General features: G+C 39.3%; 1 protein-coding gene across 6 annotated transcripts in view; it reads left to right on the forward strand.

Moving 5' to 3' along the window:
- The window catches only part of PCSK5 (proprotein convertase subtilisin/kexin type 5), a 227,857-nt gene that overhangs the window by 129,922 nt on the left and 75,891 nt on the right, over nucleotides 1-22,044 (forward strand). For 4 of the 6 annotated variants that reach the window (XM_032096048.1, XM_032096054.1, XM_032096049.1 and 1 more), the window contains exons 10-12: nucleotides 1,564-1,667; nucleotides 18,092-18,209; nucleotides 19,263-19,451. In XM_032096048.1, coding sequence (XP_031951939.1) covers nucleotides 1,564-1,667; nucleotides 18,092-18,209; nucleotides 19,263-19,451 — 411 coding nt within the window. Of the gene's footprint in view, nucleotides 1-1,563; nucleotides 1,668-8,644; nucleotides 8,784-18,091; nucleotides 18,263-19,262; nucleotides 19,452-22,044 lie in introns of those variants that run through there. The other 2 variants (XM_032096052.1, XM_032096053.1) reach the window with 2 other exon arrangements.

Here is a 22,044-nt window from a genome sequence, read left to right on the forward strand (position 1 = left end):
CATCATATGATTCTATGGCTGTAGATTCTGTGGCAAAGCCTTCCAATACTGCCTCATGAGGAGATCAGGATGCATTACAGAAACTGTGGGGTTGCGTCATGAGTATAAACTGAATGTTGTAAAGTAGAGCTAGAAGTTGATTAAAATGATGTTGTACAGGCCCATGCTATGTGGTTAAAAAAGCTGTAGTATGTTATGTGACTGTACAAGCATATGCTATCTTACAAATCCTCAAGGTACCTTACATTCCATTACTTTTTTTTAATCTTTATTTCAGTAATTTTTACCAGCTCAGCTGGATAAACAGTTACTGTCATTCTAGTCCAGCAGTCTGGTGTGAGAAGTTGCACCATAAGAAAAAAACCCATGCCTATAGGCCTAGTAATGTTTAAAAAAATGCTCAGGGACAGAAGGTATCTGCTCTCATTAAATGTAACAATATTTAAATATGTTAAGCATCTGGTTTAAGAACCAAGGTTTCCCTGGTTTTCAATGACTGCATAGTCCTGGGCAGTGTAGACAGCCAGTTCTGGGTCTTACAAACTTCATTCTGGTCTGTCTTCAGCTGAGGGGAATTGTGGCAGTATGTGCAGTAGGGGCAGATAATGATGCTCTGAGACTGATACTTAGTGACAGGTGTTCTACACCACAGTACTTTTTTCTTCTTCATTGTTTAGTGGCTTAGTTTATCATTCCCTCTACTACACTGCATTTTTAAAGAGAATACTGCTCATCTTCTTGCAGGTAATAGAAAAACTGAAAAATTGGAAGGAGAAAAAAAAAATAGCAAAGTGATGGCATCTTTAGATTGTCTTCTAAGAAAAGGAATTGTCCTTGTTGTAGATATAGAAGAAACAGGAAAACTGCAGTCCCTGAAGGTTTGCCCTTATCCTAGAAGATAACTCTTTATTCATGTCATAGTGAGGATACAAAATGGCATCTTCTTTCACCTTCCAAGTGGAAAGGTTATTAGGAGTCCCTTAAAGAAATACACATCTGTGCAATCAGGCCTTTGCTTTGTAACTCACCAACTATCCAACTGCTTGGAATTCCTGCAAAATACTCATAGACTCTCAGTGAATTTCAAGACCAGGGGTAGTAGACAAATTAATAACAACAGAGACACCTGGAATAACTTCAATAGGAACTGAAAGTCTGGAGGAATTTCCAGTTTGAGCTAGCAGTTAGTGAGATTTAGTAGAACTTTTCAGCAAGCCAAAAGTTTAATTTCTTCTCCTTTACGCTCATTAAGATACAGTAGTTGGTGGTCATAAAAATTGCCTCTGTGTGAAATGGACTCATTCATCTTCCCTTCAGTTTCATGTCGCAGAATATTATCATATATTGTTACTGTCTGCTTATGGCAAACCTCCCAGTTGTATAAATAATTTCATATATTTTTTCTGTAAAATTGGAACATGTTCTTTTGAATGGAGCAAAAGAAAGTAGAGAAGATAAATTAAAGTTGTCTTACTTTGGGTTCTTTTCAGTTTACATGACCCTGTATCCTTGCATCCTGGTAAAATGTCTGATCTGTGACTTTGTCTTTCCCCTGTTTCATAGTCCATTTCTGACCTGGAGAGACATACAGCACATTATTGTCAGGACTTCACGTGCAGGACATCTGAATGCTAATGACTGGAAAACCAATGCAGCTGGTTACAAGGGTGAGAGCTTTCTTTCTTCTTTGCTGTCACAAACAACCTATTATTTGATATTTTTGTTTAACCCTGTGGTGTTCATAGTTTGGAGACCTTTCTGCCTCAATCTGAAGGGGCCTCTCTTCTCTTATACAATGTAAACCTTTTAGAATAACTAAACCACAAAACTGTCAGCTAAAAAATGCACTGGCCCAATCTTCTTAGTCCCTTTCAGTCCTATGTCTTGCACTGCTGCCAGAAAACTAAGTAAATTAGTGGTGTTTAATTTTTTTTTATGCCTAGCATTCTGATAAAGAAGTGTAGAGTTGAAGACAGCAATTCTGAATTCCAGCATGTTCTCACTCAGAATTATTGACAGTTTCAATCTAAAATGATGAAACAGTATTTTCAAATTTCTTTTTTATATGATAAACCCAATATTATTTATATGTAAGATTTCTGTCAGATTTTGGATAAAATCGAATTTTGAGCTGTCATGACTTTTAATGGGACAGAGAATAATTTTTCAGTGACCTGTTAGGTAGATTTCTAAAATTTTCTACTGTCTTGTAAATTTGATAAAAGCCACATCTTAAAACATTTTTTCACTTTTGTAATGCAAGTGGAGGTAAACACTTGTACCATTAAATAGGATATATTTTTTCAGGGTGGGTTAAAATGAAACCTTGAATCTGTACAATGTTTTATTTCAACACAGATTTTCCTCTGATTCCTACTTACTACATTCTTGCTGCTTTCAGGTTGTGTTGCATCCTAAACAAAACCCTGGAATGACTTATTTCTGGTTCTCTTTTTCTAAGAGTTCCACCCAAGACTGAAATACTTATTATAAGATGAGATTTGATCTGTTTGTACCAGGATCTCCTGAGAGAAAAGTGTAATATACAAGACTCATCAGATCTTTACCGTGGTTTCACTTTAAAACTGAAGCCTATATTTAATCTATTTTGAATCAAGGCACTGCTACCGTAGAGCACCTTTGATATATAATTCTGACCTATGACATTTTTGCTGCAATGGCATAGAAACCAAACCAAAAAAAACCCCTTTTTATTTTTGGATCCAAACCAGTCTCTAACTACAGCAAATGTATTTAGAAATGGATATTTGATTTGAACCTCCTAATCATGTGAAGATTTTGATGTTTAAGGGCCTGGTTTTGTCCCATTTGCAAGTGAATGCCCAAACACAAAACACATAAATTGTGATAAATAGATACTTCCTTAATTGCAATAACATAGTATTTGTTACTGTGAAACACAGCTCAGGATTTTAAAAGTTTTGTAAGGAGATTGTGACACTATCATCAGTTTATTGAAGCTGTATGAAGGTCAAAGAACACTTTCCAAGTAACATAAAGCAGAGCTTTTTTTTTCATATCTTACTTCCAAAATTCTATATTTTTATGTTTTTCCACTTGTTGCCCAAGAAGGGCAAACACCCTGTGAGTCATTTCACAGCAGCTCTCACTCTCTCATCAAGAGACAGGTCACACTAAGGTCACACCAGCAGCAGCGGCATTGGCAGCAGGACTTGCAATGTTGAACGATTGTTGAACCACTGCTTATTCTGAATCCCTGGAGCCATTTTTCTATGCATTGTAACACATATGTAGTAGGGAAGACGGATGAAAAAGGGTTTCATCTCCACTTGTGGAAACTCACAAATATAGATAAGCTCAACTTGGTAGCTTGGATGCAGAAAAAACCAGCTTGAACTGGCAGAACTCTGCTGTAGACTTTATGGTGAAATTGAAAAAGAGGAAGACGAGCTAAATGCCTTGACCTCTGCACAGCTTAAGAATCAACCTTAACCCAAATAAAAGCACTAGTTTTAGCTAAATTATTTTGGCAACTTAAGCTGAGCACATGGTTCCAATAAAAATACAGCTCTCTTTAAACTCCTGTTGGTTTTGGAAGAAGGAGAAGCAAAAGATTTAGATTAAATCACAACATCCGAACCTGAATTCAAAAGGGAATTTGGACACCACTGCTGGCAAGACTGAAACAGGTTTTTTAATTGCATGTGGCAATATTTAGTATAATATTACACTATTATCCTTCACTATCGCCAAGAGTAACAATTATAGTTTTCGTAGATGAACTACTCTGATCAGACTGACTTCCTTAAGAAATTGTATCATAATTTTGTTGATAACAAGACCCATGTTTCTTCCACAGCATGTTCTTAAGAAGGGGTGGAAGATTTTATTTTTAATTATCTGAAGCAGACACTCACAAGAAATAATCTACCTTTCTTCAGTGCATACTAGTGGAGAAAGAGGAAAATGAGAATAAAGAGAAAGACAGGTTTGCCCCTTTGGAAATAAGAACTGAAAGGGTGAAAAACAGCAAAAACCTGAAAAAACCTTTCACTCAACAAAAGGTCAGCAAGAGCTGGTAGTTGAAAGTGGGTCAGCATGCCAATTCAGAGGGCTGTTCTGCTGGTCTGCATGGCAACCCTCTCCCTTGCCATAGTCCCTGGCAGTGTTTTGCCATTGGAGAACACACAGAAGGAGCTCACAGATGTCATTACTGGTTTCAAGATCTCCTTTTTTTGCTGTCTTACATTTATACAAAGAAAGATTAATTCATGAAAAACACTTAAGCCAGCTAGTGATTTGCTAAAGCAGTGCTTGTTATTTGTTTAATTTTCTGGCAAGTAAACAGTGCTCATTAAATTCATGTCAATAGAATTAACTCAGGAATGAGCAAGAATTTTTACTTGGTGGGGGTTTTTTATCATTTTATTGTCAGACAGCCTGGATCTTTTCTCAGAAACTTGTTATTTTGTAGTCTAAAAAAGAAAGGCTTGAATACTCAGGATATTCTCTGATTAGTGAGTTGTACATATAATTTGTCAATAGAGGGTTTTTTTAACAATTAAAGCAGTTAATTAGCTGATTTTATGGAAAAATACTTGAGAGCATCTGTTTTTGTGAAGATATCAAAACTGTTGATCTGTTTCTGCTATGGCAGATTGGATGCAAATCTTTGTTCTGTCAGCTGTTTAGTCAACAACAGAGCATGCAAGTGCATTCATAAAAAGGAAGCTGTATTAAAGCTGACTTGTCTCTGAGTTGAAAGATACAGAATGAAACACTACAGTTTTAAAAACAATGGTCAAATCGTATGAACAGTTCTTTGTCTGTAAGTGAAGCTCCACATATTGTCAAATACTGTCTCTGGAGAAATAGACCATTCATACGGAGGAATACTACTAATTTGCAGGGAAATTTTTAGAGAACATACTTCACTCTTCCTGGCTCTAAAGCACAGACAATAACACTTTAGTACACTGAAATAAAAAATAAGATAAAATGAAATCAAAACTCTACCCAGTTTTTTCAATTTCAGGCTTTTCCTAGGCCCAGAGGAGATACTCTTCCTAGAGAAACCAAGTTGCCTCAATTGTCAACCAGTAATACCAGAGTTATGTCACATCCCTTTAGGATTACCAAAGTATCTGCTGCTTCCATTGAAGAATGACCACTGCAAAGGACTAGACACTTAATATTTTAGAGCCTTTTAATATAATTGCCTAATTACAGTATTTCATAAATCTAGTGATTATATTAGCTGTGAGCAGAGCATGAGTGGTCTGGGAGTGAGAAAGAGATGAGTCCATCTAGGCTCCTGTTTAGGAGACCTAGACTGGACAGATTTAAATTGCGGTAACCAGTAGCCAGGCAGGAATTCAGAAGTGAGCAACAATATCTTTACAATGCGTGCATTTCAGAGAAGACAAATAAACTATTCATGAACACCTTACTGCATGTTTTCAATAACTTTAAAATGTAAATAAATTTTAAATTGTATTTTGAAAACAGAAGCTGGCATAAGACTTTTGGAAAACAGCATGCACTCATAAGTGGTTATGTCAAACAATCAAAGCTTTTCATCTATCAAAAGACCTCCCACTCTTACAGATACTTCCTGATATTTTTACATGGTACTGGCAGCCAGTAAACTTCTATCCACCCCTAATGCTCATACACAGAGTGAGTGGAGCAAGTGAAACTGAAACTTTGAGTTTGGCTATTGTAATATCCCAGCTTTCTTTAGCTGTCAATAGTACACCAAAGACATGAAGTTGCATTGGTCTGTGTAGCAGTGAGGAAGACCATATCCTGTGCAAGCTAGACTAACTGGTTTTTGTGCTTGAAATATTAAAGGATGACCAGCCTGGATGAACAGGTAGCTTTGGCTGGAACTCAGGAGAAAAAAGAGAGTTTATCATCTTAGGCAGACTACTGGCTGGATACTCAAGAGAAGTACAAGGATGTCATGGGGTTATGTGGTGAGAAAATTGGAAGGGCCAAAGCCCAACTAGAATACAATTTGGCTCCTGCAGTAAAAGGCAATTAAAAAACGTTTCTATGAATACATTAACAACAAAAGGAGGTTTAAGGGTAGTCTCCATCCTTTATTGGTTGCAGGGGGAAAGATAATAACAAGGGATAACAAAAAGGATGAGGCAGTTAACACCTTTTTTGCCTCAGTCTCAAATAAGAAGACCCATTGTTCTCTGGGTACCTGAACTGGAAGATGGGAATGGGAAAAAGAATGAAACCCCCATAATCCAAGGGAAAGTGGTCAGTCCTGCCACACCACTTAGACACATACAAATCTATGTGGTCAGTTAGGATCCACACAAAGGTACTGAGGGAGCTGGTGCAAGAGCTCACCACTTTCAATCATTTAGCAGCAGTCCTGGTTAATCAGAGGTCCTGGTTGAGTGGAAGTTAGCAAATATGACGCCCATCTACAAGAAGGGTCAGAAGAAGGATCTGGGGGACTACAGACCTGTTAATCTGATCTCTGTGCCAGGGAAGGTCATGGACCAGACCGTCTTGAGTGCCATCATGTGACATGTACAGAACAACCTTTGACACTGTTTCCCACGTCATTCTCCTGAAGAAACTGGCCGCTTATGGTTCAGATGGGTGCACAGTTTGCTGGATGAAAAAGTGACTGAATGGCCAAGCCCAGAGAGTGTTGGGGAATTGAGTTTAATCAGCTGGTGGCCAGTAACTACTGGTATTCCCCAGGACTGTGTACTGGGGCCAGTTCTTTTATATCTTTATCAATAACCTGGATGGGATCAAGTGCACCCTCACTCAGTTTGCAAATGGCACCAAGTTGGACGGTGATCAGCTGGAGGGAAGGAAACCTCTGCAGAAGGATCTGGACAGGCTGGATCAGTGAGCCAATTTGTGAAGTGCAACAAGGTGGTGTTCCAGGTCCTGCACTTTGGTCACAACAACCCTGTGCAGCCCTACAGGCTGGGGGAAGAGTGACTGGGAAGCTGCCTGACATAAAAGAACCTGAGGTGCTGGTCAAGAATAACAGAGTCAGAGCATGAGCCAGTAGTTGCCCAGGTGACCAAGAAGGCCAGTGGTATCCTGGTTTGGATCAGTAATAGTGTGGCCAGGAGGACCAGGGCAGTCACTACTCCCCTGTACTCAGCACTGGTGAGGCTGCATGTCAAGTCCTGTGTTAAGTTTTGGAGCCCTCACAACAAGAAGGACACTTGGTTGTTGGAGCATGTCCAGAAAAGGATAACAGAGGTGTTGACTCTGATGAGGAGCTATTGAGGGAGCTGGAATTGTTTAGCCTGGAGAAAAGGAGTCTAAGGAACCTTATCTTTCTCTGCCTTTCTCTACAAGGAGGTTGTAGCAAGGTGAGAGTCTCTTCTCACATGTAACAAGCCAAGCACAAGAGGGCTTGTGACAGATTGGATATTAGGGAAAATTCTTTCTGTGAAAGGGTTGTCAAGCATTGGAACAGAGTGCCCAGGCAAGTGGTGGAATCACCATCCCAGGAAATGTTTGAAAGATGTATAGATTTGGCATTTGGGGACATGGTTTAGTAGTTGACTTGGCACTAGAATGTTAGTGGTTGGACTTGATGATAAGGATTTTTTCCAGCCCAAATGATTCTGTGATTCTAAGTAGGCAGCTGATAGCAAACATATTCTTGGAAAAGGCAGTCTAACTATATAGCCATCTAACTATATGACTGTCTTCAGCAGATTAGTGGATGTAAAGTCTGAGAGAAATGTCCTCACAGTGGTAGGCATTAGTCTTCTATTAGCTGAACTGGTTAGATTAATCTGAACTTTTTGCATTATAGCTCCTGACTGGAAGTTGTTTAAAGTCAGGGCAGCATTTAGTTTAGCACCAGGAAAGCAGAGAAGTAAACTAGCTAAAATTACTAGCTAGTCTAACAGTGGCTGGAAGTGTCTCCCCCAGCACTGATAGAACATTTATGATTGAAAGGGTCTGTGTCCTCAGGAATCTCATCCACGTTTAAATACTGCATGAGTCACAGGTCAATATCATAACCTTTATAAGTGCTTTATACAGAAATCCTTGCTGCAGCTAGAGAAATCTGTGGAGGGATTTGGAAATCAAGATAGCTGAGGAAAAGTCATTAAAGACATGCATGTTCTAGCAGCAAGTTTAAAATTACTGTCTTTTTACTGGATGGTCACTGTGACCTTTCAAGGTGACTCTTGTTTCCTTCCTGCATGCAGCAGTTCAGTTCCTGGCTATAAATAAAGTTTTCTTTAACTTAATACTAAAATTGCATTAGGAGTTTTTCAGAGCTTGGTATGTTAAACCCAAACAAATTGCCAGGTAGCTGAGTTCTGCTAGCCTTGAGTAAGAACTGAAATACCTCTTTGGGATTTGGGGAAGAGAGCTGGAAAATATCTTGAACTATGTGGCCTAGATCATGGTTATTGATTTTTTTTTTCTTGACCAAACTGAGGTTACAGACAATGTTGTTTCCAGTTGAAAGACAAATAAGATCAGGAATTTGTCTGTATAGTTCCAGAAATGGTGATGTACAAAGTAGGAGAGGGAATCTTTCAGAGAAGTCAGGCAGACATCATTACTTTTCCCAGCCTCAAATTCTTCATTATCAAAGCTTCTCATTTACTTTTTGGGTCTGCAACACTGTTTTCTGTTCTCTCTGAAGAGCAATGAATGAATGAAGCTGCAAATGTAAAAGAGAGTTTAAGGAGAAGGTTCAAGCCTGTGTCGGGATACATAAAGAAAATGGATGGACATCCATCATGATTTTGTCTTACACTTGGTTGCTTTCCTGGGATCATATATTGTAAGTCAAACTTGCACGTCTTCTGAAATGTAAATTAAATGGCTCTAAAGCAGGAGTAACAGCAGGCAGAAGGCAAAATTAGGCTGTAATGTTCTACTGTAGTAGCACTCAGAATTGTCACCTAACCATGATCAGCACAGCAGACAAAGAATTTAAATTAGTGCCTCAGCTCAACAACTGAGATAACTTCATGTCTGTTTGTCTTAGATAAAAAGCTATACACAATTGCTGTGCCCTGCAGCTCCCTAGTATTCCAAACATTGCCAAGTGGACTGACAGCACTAACAGGATGCACACCATGAGAGTGATAACCTTTGACATTATTTCCTTTATGAAAACTCTGTAAAGGATTGGGGGCAGGGAGGAAGTGGAGGTTTGAAAGTCTTCCCCTATGGACTCATAACCATAAGAGTCTTCCGCTTACTGTGAAATGTAAATTTCTATTTTGCAGTATTAAGAAAGAAGAACCAGGATTGGTGAATTTAAAAACTGACTGATAAATTGATACAATTCTGCAAAGCAAAAGGCTTTAATTACAGATATTGAACACTGAATTTTAAAAGAAAAGTCCTTGGAAGTTACGTGCATTTGCATGACCTCTTTATATACTAGTTCTCAATGTGGTACACTTGTGAGAATGTTCTAGGCAAATATCTAGCCATTCTTGTATCCATCCAAACATCTTTTGAATGGGGTAGGTCTGTCTTTTTAAAAGAACAAGCACTTGCCTTTGTGAACACCAAAGCTCTTTGCTGCTGTTGCATTGCTATAATGTCTTTCAATAGTTACAAAGCTGGCAGTAGTTTTATATCAGAGTGTTACCACTTTAACAGAACTAGGATTCAGGCCAGTTAGGAAGCAGATCACACTAGCTACAATGTAGTATTTTAAGCACTTAATATATCCTGTCAGGATGTAGAATTTCTTGTAATAATAGGGAAAGATAAGGGCATACATAGGATGACTCAGCTCAGTTAGGTGCCTGAAGTCCTTTATTACAGTATCCTTTTTTCCTCTCCAGAAAAATCAGCTTTCGAGGATTTGCTTTTAAGTCAGGGGATGCAGAACCTCATCCGCAAGGTCTGTTACTGACATTACTGGCCAGCTATCTCTATAGACTTGGCTTACTGTTAAACTTTCTTTTGCTTCAGGTTACTCGTCAGCATCTATTACATAGCTCCACAGGGGTACTGTGAAATTGGCTTAGTTAATTAATAATTTCTCTAGGTAATCTATTCAGCATCATTATTATTAAACAATTTGCAAAACGCTTTTTTGTGATTTACTGCATGCTCATATACCCTTTTTCTGCCGAAATCTGCTGCAGCGGCATGTTCAGTCAGGAATTAATTTGAGTGTAAATATCTTGCTGGAGCTGCAACACTTCAGGACATACAGTGCCTCTGTGCGAGACAGAACAAGAAGGGTGCCATGGGTCTGATACATCTGACAGCACAGAGGTGCTATCTTTGTGTCTTCTGCTAACAATCTGTCAGGATTTCCAGTTACAGTGCCTTTGACTCACCTGTCATCATCTGTTCTGGGATGAAGCCTAGCACACTCTCACCAAAAGGTGTTTTTATTGTTTGATAGAATGACATTGTATTTGTCTGCTTTTGAGCTATCAAGGAATCCTAAATGTACCTCCTAGGTACATTTGCTCCAAATAGAGGAGGTGGGTACATTTTTTTACAAGGTGATGCACAGTGCAGTCACAAAATACCTTTTTTTCTTTAAAGAAAAGTTGCAAACCACCATGTTTTCCAGTGGATCTTTGTGCTTTTTCTGGAAAAAAAAAATTTATAAAGACTACCACTAGTTTAAAAATTATAGCTTCTGTTACTGTAGATGCTCCTTAGCCAACTTCATTTCAGCAAACATTTTTTTCTCCCTTCTAAATGCATATAATCCTCAGATTTATTCCATTCACACAAGCCATCTTACTTCAAGTGATATAGATTAATGTCTTTATGGCTTTATGATTTACAGCCAAATGCTGCTGCAGAGAAGTCTTAGAATCCTGCTGCAGAATTTTTATAGCAATCACCAGTCAGCAGTAGTTCGTTTTCTGTTTCTATCACAACTCTGCTGCTTCAGAGGCAGAGGAGAAGCAAGCCAGTCTTCCTGGTCACTCTGCTGAGGTTTTCAGCAAAGCTCACTGATGTTTTATCTGACTCTGGGTAAGATACCCCCGTATGCAGGGCACAGTCTATGTGGGAGCACCCTGTGTTCTGAGGACTTCATTAACCTGCTTAACTCATTCCTAAACAAGCTCTGAGAAGTAAATCAGGAACTGTGGCCATGGGAGAACTTGTTATGGCTGTACTTGGTACTCATGGATGCTCGCTGCTGACTGTGGACCAGCTGAATCCCAAGACTAAGGACCTCTGCCTGGAAGCTGCTGACGCTCATGAGAGGCAGGAGCTATTTGGGTGCTACATGCTGTTGCTAGAGCCTGACTGATAGCCCAAAAGTGTACTTGGCTTTTAGCGCCTTTTGTCAACCAATGTCTATTTAATAACCACTTGTATTTATGAGTTTTAAATTCCTGAAATAGATAAAAACTGCCAGGATGTGAAGGCAAATGGAATCTTGGATTTAATTTCTCAATGTTTTAAGATGGTGTGTTCTAAGGCTATTTTTTAAATGACTGCAAAGCCTCATAGCATTGTAAGAGTTGCATACAAGCTACTCACAAAGGTATACTGGCTGCTGGAGGTTTAGTTTCTACTAGCTATCCTGCTAGTGTTTCTGGACAGTCTGTGTTTTATTTTATCAACTAATAGGAGCTTTTTGGCAGAAAGAAAAAAATGTAAAATCCAGAAGCCTCGTCTTTTTTTGTCAAATCTATTATCAGGTAAAGCCATGGTTAGTATATTACTGAAGAAATTATTGGTACTAATGCAAAAATCAGAAATAGACATAGGCATAACTGGAAGCTCAGTAAAAGCAATTTTTTAAGTACTGTGTTAGCACCTTTCTGGCTATGAAAATGTTGAAAGGCCTGGAGCACCTCTTCTATGAATAAAGGCAGGGAGAGGTAGGGTTGTTCAGCCTGAAGAAGAGAAGGCTCCAGTGAGAAGTTATTGCAGCCTTTCAATATATTAAAGGGGCTTAGAAGAAAGAAAGAAACTTTTTATGAAGGTCTGTAGCGACAAGACATTGGGCAATAGTTTTAAATTGAATGAGGATAGATTTAGACTGGACATAATGAAGGACATTTTTATACAGGGTACTTGGTAACAGCCAACATGGCTTTACAAGGGGGAAATCATGCCTGACAAATTTGGTGACCTTCTATGATGGGCCTACAGGATTGATGGGTAGGGGCAGAGCAACTGACATCGTCTACCTGGACTTGTGCAAAGTGTTTGACATTGTACCTTTCAACATCCTGGTCTTCAAATTGAAGAGACATGTATTTGATGGTTGAACTACTTGGTGGGTGAAAAACTAGCTAAACGGCCACACACGAGTTGTGGTCAATGGTGCATTGTCCACGTGGAAACCAGTGATGAGTGGTGTCCCTCATCTGTCAGTATTGTGACAGGTACTGTTCAGCATCTTTGTTGGTGACATGGACAGTGCCATCGAGTGCACCCTCATCAAATTCGCTGACAACACCAAGCAGTGTGGTGCAGTCAACACACTGGAGGGAAGGGATGCTATCCAGAGGGACCTTGACGGGTTTGAGAGAGGGGTTTGTGTGAACCTCTTGGAGTTCAACAAAGCAAATTGTGGCAATCTGAGATACACCCACAGGTTGGGCCGAGAAGTGGTTGAGAGCAACCCCGTGGAGAAGGATTTGGGGGTGATGGTTGATGAAAAACTCAACATGGGCCAGCAGTGTGCACTTGCAGCCCAGCAAGCCCACCCAATCCTTGACTGCATCTAAAGGAGGGGGGCCAGCAGGTTGAAGGACATGATTTTGCCCCTCTGCTCTGCTGTGGTGAGATCCTACCTGGAGTGCTACATACAATCCCCGACATAAGAAGGACATGGAGCTGTTGGAGCAAGTCTGGAGGAGGGCTGATAAATTGGTAAGAGCACTGGAGCATCTTCCCTGCGAAGACAGTCTGAGAAATTGTGGCTGTTCAGCCTGGAGAAGAGAAGGTTATGTGGAAACCTCATAGCAATCTTGCACTATCTGTAGGGGACCTACAGGAAAGCCATAGAGTCACTCTTCATCAGTATCTGTAGTGATAGGACAAGGCATAATGGGAGCAAATTGAAAGAGGGGAAATTTAGATTAGATATTTAGAAAAGATTCTTTACTGTGAGGGTGGTGAGATGCTGGAACAGGTTGCCCAGGGAGGTTGTGGATGCCCAACCCCATAAATGTTCAAAACCAGGTTGGATAAGGCTTTGAGCAACCTGAGTGGGAGATGTCCCTGCCCACAGCAGGGGGCGTTGGAACTAGTTGCTCTTTAAGGTTCTTTCCAGCCCCTTAACATTTTCTGGTTCTGTGATTATATGATTTGGATGGTGAGGCACTGGAACAGGTTGCCCAGAGAAGCAGTGGATGCCTTATCCTGGAAGTGCCTCAAGGCCAGGTTGGACAGGGCTTTCAGCAGCCTGCTGTAGTGGAAGGTGTCCCTGCTCATAGCAGGGAGGTCAGACTAGATGAGCTTTAAAGGTCCCTTCCAACCAAAATCATTCTGTGCTTCTCCGATTCTATGATATAAAGGCCCTTCAGATTTTCATTGTATATCTTTGTAGCTGCCACTTTTAAGACAAATCTGTTGAGCAACTTTCTGTTTTTCACAACCTTCTCTAGTGTGGTGACAAGTGTAAGAACTCAGTCTTCCTGCATCCATACTGAGTCTTTAAAAATTCCTGGATTTCAGGGAATTCTTTGGGGAGGAAAGACTTAGTTTGCTGTTTCATTTGGTTTTAAGTACAAAAATTGAGGGATTGTTCTGTGTAAAATACAGAAACACAAATAATGCACTTAATTTGAAAACCATAAGGGAATTGGTTTTAAAAGCAAGAAGGAAAAAGCACATTCTTGCATGTTTGTGTTATTGGCTTGTAAAGCAGTAATGTGTTGCAGAAATCACACTCAGTTATCACAGATTACTGGTCATAAATTGACATGAAATAGGAATATGGCTGAAACGATGAATTATTATTCAAGATCGGTGTTCTCTTAGATAGGACATGACAAAACAAAATGGTTTAAACCATGCCATTATAACATTTCTCCCCTTTTTGTCCATTTAATTCTTGTTAGACAATTGTTTTCCTTGTTGAAACATTTCAATATACTAAGAAAATGACAGAAAAACAATATGGAATTGTTAAAGCATTATAGAATTAGTTCATTCTATTTGCAATTAAAATGTCAAATGTAAAAGATTGGTGTTGGTCGATTGAAAGTATTTGTGGGATGAGAGTAACTCAAGAGGCTCATGTATTCTAGACCTGCTAAGCAACATTTAAGAAAACCATAGTATTAATGGACATTTTAGACTCCTATTCTGTCAATCTCATTTTGGATCAAGATCCTGTAGTAGCATAAATGGACAGAACATAATAGTTCACGTATCAAACAGATTAATCTAGTTGAGGAAGCTGCATGTTCCTCATTTGTCACACTGAAATTATTACCATTTCTCTCCTGATTTAGCATTTGATATGTGTATACAAAATATTTGTATTTCAAATGCTGCTTTGACAGTACACAGAATACGATATCTAAAAGGCCAAAAATACAGTCAGGAGAAAATGTTATGCATGGCTTTTGTCAGAGGAGTGAAATAGCAAGGAAAGGCTTAGCATGTAAGTTACTGATGAGACATCTTGATGATAAGCAATGAAACTGCAGCCTAACAAATCAAGTTTCTCTACACTGGAAATGTTGTGTTTTCAGTGTCTGGGCCCAATTTTTCTGAAGTCTGCATTTTTCTCTGTTATGATTTATCAACACCAGCCATTCATATTTCTCATAGTCAAGTCAAATGGCCTATACATTTTAACTTTAGATTTGAAGGTAGCTTTGCATACTCTCTATATGTAAATGAGAAAGTTACTGGATTTTCAATAGCAATTTCAGACAAAAACAAGGAGATTATGAAAAAGCTGGGGAAGTCTCTCCAGCAGCTCAGAAGGCCTTATTTTCATGGTGCACTAATGAAGGAATTGCACCAGGGGTAAATAAATGGACTTTAGCACTGAGAAATGTTGTTTTCTTTATTGGTAAAAAGATTCGTGTTGTTGGAGGCACGTTTTTCTCTGAAACATGCCCTGCGTCTGTAAGCCTCTGTGTATGCCTGTGATTTTGCAGATACATAAATGATCAGTTAGCATTGCTGCCTGAGTGGAGAGAGAATTCAAGACAGCTCTATCAATGGACACCTTAGTCACATAAGGAGATCCCATTTTCCAAATCTTCAGCTGAGTAACAGCAACAGTCTACTCCTCAGCCACCAGCTTACATTGTACCAACCTCATATTCCTATTTTGTTTGTGAAAGACAAATACGTTTTTACGAAATGGCTCTGACATGCTTAATGATTTCTAGCAACAACTGAGCCCAGTAGCAATTCACAGCAGTGAGAATGTAGAGCGTATAAGTGGGCAGGTGCGAGGTCTGGAGGCATTTGCACTTGCAGTCCGCTTATCTCACTCTGCAGTCATCATTACTGTTCAGATAGTGCTTTTGATTAATCTGGGTTAGCAAAGTCAACTCAGTATCTTCTGCATACAAATCAGTGGCAGTTCCAGGTGTTTCCCAGAAGACATTTATAGTTCCATGTAGACCATCAGGTAGTTTTTAACCTTTGGCATGGGCACCTTTGCATATAGCTCACAGGAGTACTAGGATGTACACAGATGGAGGAGCACAATTTGAAGGTAGTAGACAGCAAAATCTGTTTTCTTCTCTAAGACACAACTACTTTGTTTAACTCTGTGATTCTTTCCTAAATTGCTGTAATTTAGTCTTTGAAAATTATGGGCCTCTACTGGCACCTTCAGCTGCTAACCAACCCACTGGATCAAGGGCTTTGAGTTGGAAATGTTTTGGACAGCCAAATGTCGGTCCACATGGCAGGATTTAAGAGTACCCCTGTCTGTCAGGAGGTTTTTATTTCAATTGGAAGGCCTTTCAAGGAAAAAAGGTATTTCTGTTTCAACTGTGAAAAAAACCCCATGAGGTGCAGAACTTCTCACAACACTGCTGCTCTCACGCAAGAGATTTAAAACATTGACTCATGAACAATTAAAACAGCCACATAACCTTCAGTGGTAATTTTTTCTCCTGGAATAAAATTTCTCCTAAAATCTGTCTTCCAAGTAATTGTTAGGGTAGAAAGGATAGAAAGTTCACTTTATAGATTTTATTTGCATTTTTAATGTGCATACTAGGGAAAAAAATTCTAGGGGCAAATAGCTGAAAAGTCACATGAGTTTCCATCTGAAGGTCACTGGCTGGTGGTGGCAGTGTTAAGTGCTTTTCTGCCCTTATTTCTGGTTAAGAAAAGGTGAGGTGAGGAGAAATTTGGCTGTTTGAGCTCAGTAGGTGGGTTGAACACACAGCATTTCAAAACTGGATGTCTTGAGCTCTCATTCAACATAAGTTGCTAACTGTCAGGAATTAAACATGCATTTTCCATGGGTTAGCTGCAAAAAATTTCCATTCATGAAAATTTAATCCCTCGCTCTTTGAATGTACTATACAGAGTAACTGTGTGCAGTTACAGACCATGTGAGTTAAGACTCTTGTTCCTCCTGCTCCTTCAGAGCAGACAGAAGGATTATTAATTAAAATTTTAGTGTAAGAACACACATCTGTCTTCACAGATAAATATGCACTCATTATCAGATGCAGTATTTGCAAGATGACATCTAACACTAAGGACATTTCCATCACAGGAATCTTCTTCATAATGCAAAATGTTTCTTCATCTAAGCTTTCCTTGTCTTCCTTCTGTCTGCTCCACCCACATATAGAAATAGGACATCTCTTTCCATTTGTTTTTCAAATACATAAAAGAGAATTCAGAAGGCTGAAGGAGGGCTGAATTTAATTATTTTCATATATTTTAGTTTCATTTTGGAACACAGTGCTTGCCCATTTGGCAGAAGAGATACATGTAGTTGTCTCCAAAGGAATATTTCCGTGTTATGTGCGCTTTGGTTTGGGGCTCAAGGGGAAGGATATGGGAAGAAAACCAGTCCATTACATAGTCACTACACCTTGCTGTATTCTTCATTGAAGAATCCTTTTCAGCTGGCAGTTTCAGACAGTATTATATACCACCATGTTTGGAAGATGAGATCCTTAGGCGCTGATTGTTTTTATGCATTGGACTGTATTTGTTTGAGACGGTTGGGGTTTTTTCGGGTAGAATCCTTTGAATTTTGGTTTGGCAATGAATAGAGATTGCTTTCACAAACCATCTACAAAGTGCAGCTGGAAGGACTTACACTGTGCTTTGTTGCATCGCTGGTTAAAATAGCACTTACTTCTGTGGATTTCCTGGTGGCATTGTCTGTGGTAGCAAGAAAAACTGATTTACTAATATTTGCAATCTAAACTCCTCCCTTTGGAAGCTTTTTTCTTTCACCTTCTGCTGTCAGAACTTTATCAAGAGCAGCAATTTGTCATAACAGAATATCATGGCTAGCAGCTCTTCCAGTTCATCAAAACCCTTTTGCAAGTCTCTGTTTTGATTAGAACAGAAACCAAAAACACACAGCTGATTCAGTAAGTGCTTTTCACCGTCATCATACAGACAGCTTTAGGGAGATGGTGGATCTATCTGGTTGGTTGGCCAATGGGAAGCATATTGTGTACAGGAGCAGGAAAGCATCCACATGCTGCGTACACTCAGGGAAGTTCAGAGAATACAACAGTTACAAAATGCTCTGTTCCTTCTTAAATTTATTATCTCGGTTACCTTCCATGAATAGCCATGCGTGTGTTTGGTGTTTGAGTAATGGAAGTAACCTTCCTCTCACTCATTATGCTCAGCCCCTGGTCATACAAGAGAGGTGAGCTAAATTAAGGCACATGGACAAAGGGCAGTCAGAGGCAATTTTAGTCCCTGGCATTCTGTAGTTCTCATGGTAGGGCAATGTAGGTAGCACCTCATGCCACTTCTGTAATAAAGCAGTGAACAGATTTGTTGAACAAATTAGATATAATCATTACTGTTCCTGGCAATGAGATTTTGGAGCTTTGAATGAAAGTAAGGAAGAAGAGAAAAGAAGTAACTCCTGTTAGGATGTGACACTCTGGAATTAGTCTGTAATGAAACCCAAGGGTTTATGCTATGTATCCATTCTGTTTATACCTTGCAGTGAGCCACCTTTATGGATTTGGACTGATGGATGCTGAAGCAATGGTGACAGAAGCAGAAAAGTGGACAACAGTGCCTCCGCAGCATGTGTGTGTGGAGAACACAGATCGGCAAATCAAGTAATACCCGCTACCAAAACCCTTGCTGGCATAAACTTATGGAAAGAAATTGGGTATAATTTACCCCTCCCTTGCATTGTATATAATGTATCCTTTTTTAAACCATACCAGGGATCTCTGTCACATTTGCAGATGTCAGGTCATTTGCCTGTAAACATTGGTCCCAGTAGTGCATGAGAAAAAGCCCTAGTTTAAAGAACATTGCAGAAGGTGAAGGTACAAAACAGGCCAGGCTGGGTAATGATGGATTTTTATATAGAAGATGCATCGAGGAAGAAGAATGTTTGGTTGAATGCATTTCTGTCAAGTTTGCAAGAAGACTACAGACTTACCAGTCCAGGAAGTAACAAGCAAATATGTTTTCAATACTGTATGATATTGTGTCTCTCAAATAGTCTTAGGAGAGTCTCTAGTTCAGAGGCCAAGACTAAACTGCTTTTCAGTTGCTAAGAAAGGGTCTCTATAGAACCAGGCTTAAAAGCAAAATTCTATTATGTGTACTCTGCGGATATAGAGACAGCATCAATCATAAGGCACACTTCCAAAGCATTATGATTATTGTTGATAATTATATTTGACAGGCTTGATCTGTAACTGGTATAGTCTGCAAGGATGTCATGCCAATTTAAACCAACTGAGTCAGGGGCCTTTTGGTACTTAACATGTAGTACTTGCTGTTACGTAAGCAAGAACCAGCTATGCCAGGCATTTCCTGGGGTTTAGCAACCAGCTGTGATCCCATGACAATCTCAGCAATTCTCAGCTGGCCACTAATCCACAATAATGCTCTGTCCCAAAGGCTTATTCCTATTTTACCTTGTGTATGTGCTTAACAGAAACCCAGGCAGTTGCCATTAGCCATTATCTGCAGTAAAATAATTACCCTGTAGTGGTATTTTCAGCTAGGAAGCACATTTTAAAACTAGTGATGATAGGCTACTGACTTCTCAGTTGTCCAACACTGTCATTCTCTGCTTAGCAAAAAAGATGGGGTTGTGTATTTTACACAAAAAGCAAGAAATGCTGATGTTGTTTACTACACTTCTATTATAGAACAATACGACCTGACAGCGTTGTCCGTTCAATTTACAAAGCCACTGGCTGTTCAGATAATCCTAACCACCATGTGATCTACTTGGAGCATGTTGTTGTGCGTATCACTATTACTCACCCTCGACGTGGAGACTTGGCAATTTACCTAACCTCTCCTTCTGGAACTAGGTCACAGCTCTTGGCCAACAGGTATAGTATGACAACCCAATTTCACAGTACAGTCAGCATGCAGAGCCTGCACTGAGATGTCAGTGTCAGCAAAGAGCAGTCAAGTCATTACAGTAGGGTTGCTAGAAGACACAGGCTAATTATTTTTTCTTAGAGAGATGGGCAGAGCGAAGTACAAATTAACTCAAATATGACAGTAGAAGAGTAGTGTTAAAACTGTTGAACTCCAAGACAAAGATTAGTCAATTTCAATGGTTCTTGTGTGGCTCACCATTTATTAGATGGCTGGAAAACGTGAAGAAAATAGTAACAGGCTCAGTGTTCATAAGGAAGCTGAATGGAAGTGTTTCTACGTGGTATTGCCACTTATTTTTTATTTTTCTCCTTTCTTATCCTTTTTTTTCTCTTGATAGCAGTGAAAATCAGATAGAATAGGATATCTTTGCCACTATTTTTTTTAGGCCCCTGATGTTACCTCTTTCCAAATCCTTTTTTTCAAAGTAAACATACTCAATCCATGAAAGACTCATAGTGGGAGAACACTGAGAAGTAGCACTGGCGCTTGAAATGAAAGGTTTCACTTGTAAATTGCAAATTAAAGTTTCTAAAAGTTAGCCATCACCTTCAAAAATTTTTGAAAGTTAGCCATCAGTGCAGTGATGGATACTTGCTTTCAAATGTCCAGCTATTTTAACCACAACTGCTAAGAAAGATCAATCTTCTTCCTCATCCTGTCACCTCTATGTTATGTTTTTGGAGAAACTGTCACTGTGCATCAAATTGTGGTTTTTTTCTCCTGACTGAACTCAGACAAGTATCTCTTTGTCCAGTGTGTCATTTCCAACATTAGTGCAATCTATGTCCCTGGTAAGTGGACTGAATCATTAGCAAACTGAAAGACTTCTCAGTGATGTTTCTATTTCCCTGGTCTACTAGCAGAAATTTTCTTCAAAGAAAACACTGGCAGTCTTTCCCATGTAAATCTCGCTAAATCCATTGTCAAGAACACTACCTCCTACCAGAGATGGTTATGGCCCTAAGAAACATCAGAAACCTTTCCAAACTTTACCCCAGTTCCAAATGTGAAAATAAGTTACATTTACCATAAGAAATGCTTGTATACTTTTCCAGCTGGCTAGAAATCTTCCTGATGGGACCATAATATGATAGATAATTCTTTTTTCTTGGTGACTTGATTTAGATGACTGCCATTCTGCTAGACATAGAGCATGGCTCCCATAGAAAAGTTGATGTTAGCTGATGTTACGTATCAGAAACTGCAAAAACTGCCATGTATCAAACCTGTATTGTGAGAACTCTTCTGCCATTCAAGTCTTCACAAAAGTTAATATCCCTAGTCCTGCTCCTCAGGGCTTTTAATGAATTGGGAGTGGCCTGCTTTCCAGACTGCTTTTTGTCCGTACTTCCTCATCCAAAAGGAAACAAAAAGCCTGTTTTGGAGACAGGTGGAGCTCAAATGGGCTTGGTTCCGATTGAAGTGTGAATACACATTTTCATTAGAGATTATGTTAATTTAAAAGAAAAGGTAAACTGAAAATACTCTTTAAGCTGTAGACAGTAATTCACCAAATGGAGAGAAAGTTGTCCTGGAATTTTGGGGTCCTCTAGAATACCTCCTGTGTTTCATTGCAAGTGCTGTCATAGGTTGCTGATAAAGCACATAGGCACACACATCTGTATCTCCCTACTGCACTACTACGCTGAACAAAGAATTTGTCCTCTGCTAACCAGTGTGAGGCAGGTTTCTCTTATTAGTTATGAAACAGGCTTTTGTTTTTCTGTTTGAAGAAATCCCTCTTTAGTTTTCTCTTCCATTTTCATGCAGTAGTTTTTCCTCGGTGCAAAATGAAAAAAAACTGAAAGTCATCCAACTAGGTATCCAAACAAAACAATCTTGTGTAAACCCAGTGGTCTTCACACAGCTAACTTTTGGCTCTAGGCTTTCATGTGTTGCAGCTGACTCACAGCAAGTGAGAAATACATTCCAATATTCGCAGTTCACCTCTGGCGATGACTGGTGCGTGGAATAGGTACAAAATTCAATTCAATCAGTCTCTCTGTAACCCTTGCACCTTACAAAGTAATTACTTTCTCTACTTGCAGTAGAGAAAGGGAGTGTAAATATACATATTAAAATAAGAGGATGTTCAGCTCTTTCTTATCTGGTAGTATCAGAAGACTGAACAGAAAACAAAGAAACCTGAAAGGCCTTTTCAGGTTTTAGCACTTCCAGAAAACAAATTATTCATGACAGAGCTCATAGAGTCTCACCAGAAATTCCCTTCCCATGCAAACTTCAGAGATATACTGACTTGCCATCACACTGGACTGAAACAAACAGCTCTGGGCTACTAATGTTAGGGATAAATGTATATTGCAAATTCTAGGTCTGAATTACCTAGAACCTTCACGAGCCCTTTCTTTGGGTAAAGTGATGGATATGAACACAATACTTTCCAAAATGGTGTTTCAAGGCTTATTTTATTTGTCCTTGCTGTAAGAGTTATACAGCTTACAGGTAGTAATTTCTTGAAATTAGTAGTATGCTGTGTGTTGTTGATGTATATGTTTTAGCATCATGTTGTAAAACAAA

The sequence above is a fragment of the Corvus moneduloides genome, chromosome Z (assembly GCF_009650955.1).
Source record: "Corvus moneduloides isolate bCorMon1 chromosome Z, bCorMon1.pri, whole genome shotgun sequence".
Taxonomy (NCBI): Eukaryota; Metazoa; Chordata; class Aves; order Passeriformes; family Corvidae; genus Corvus; species Corvus moneduloides.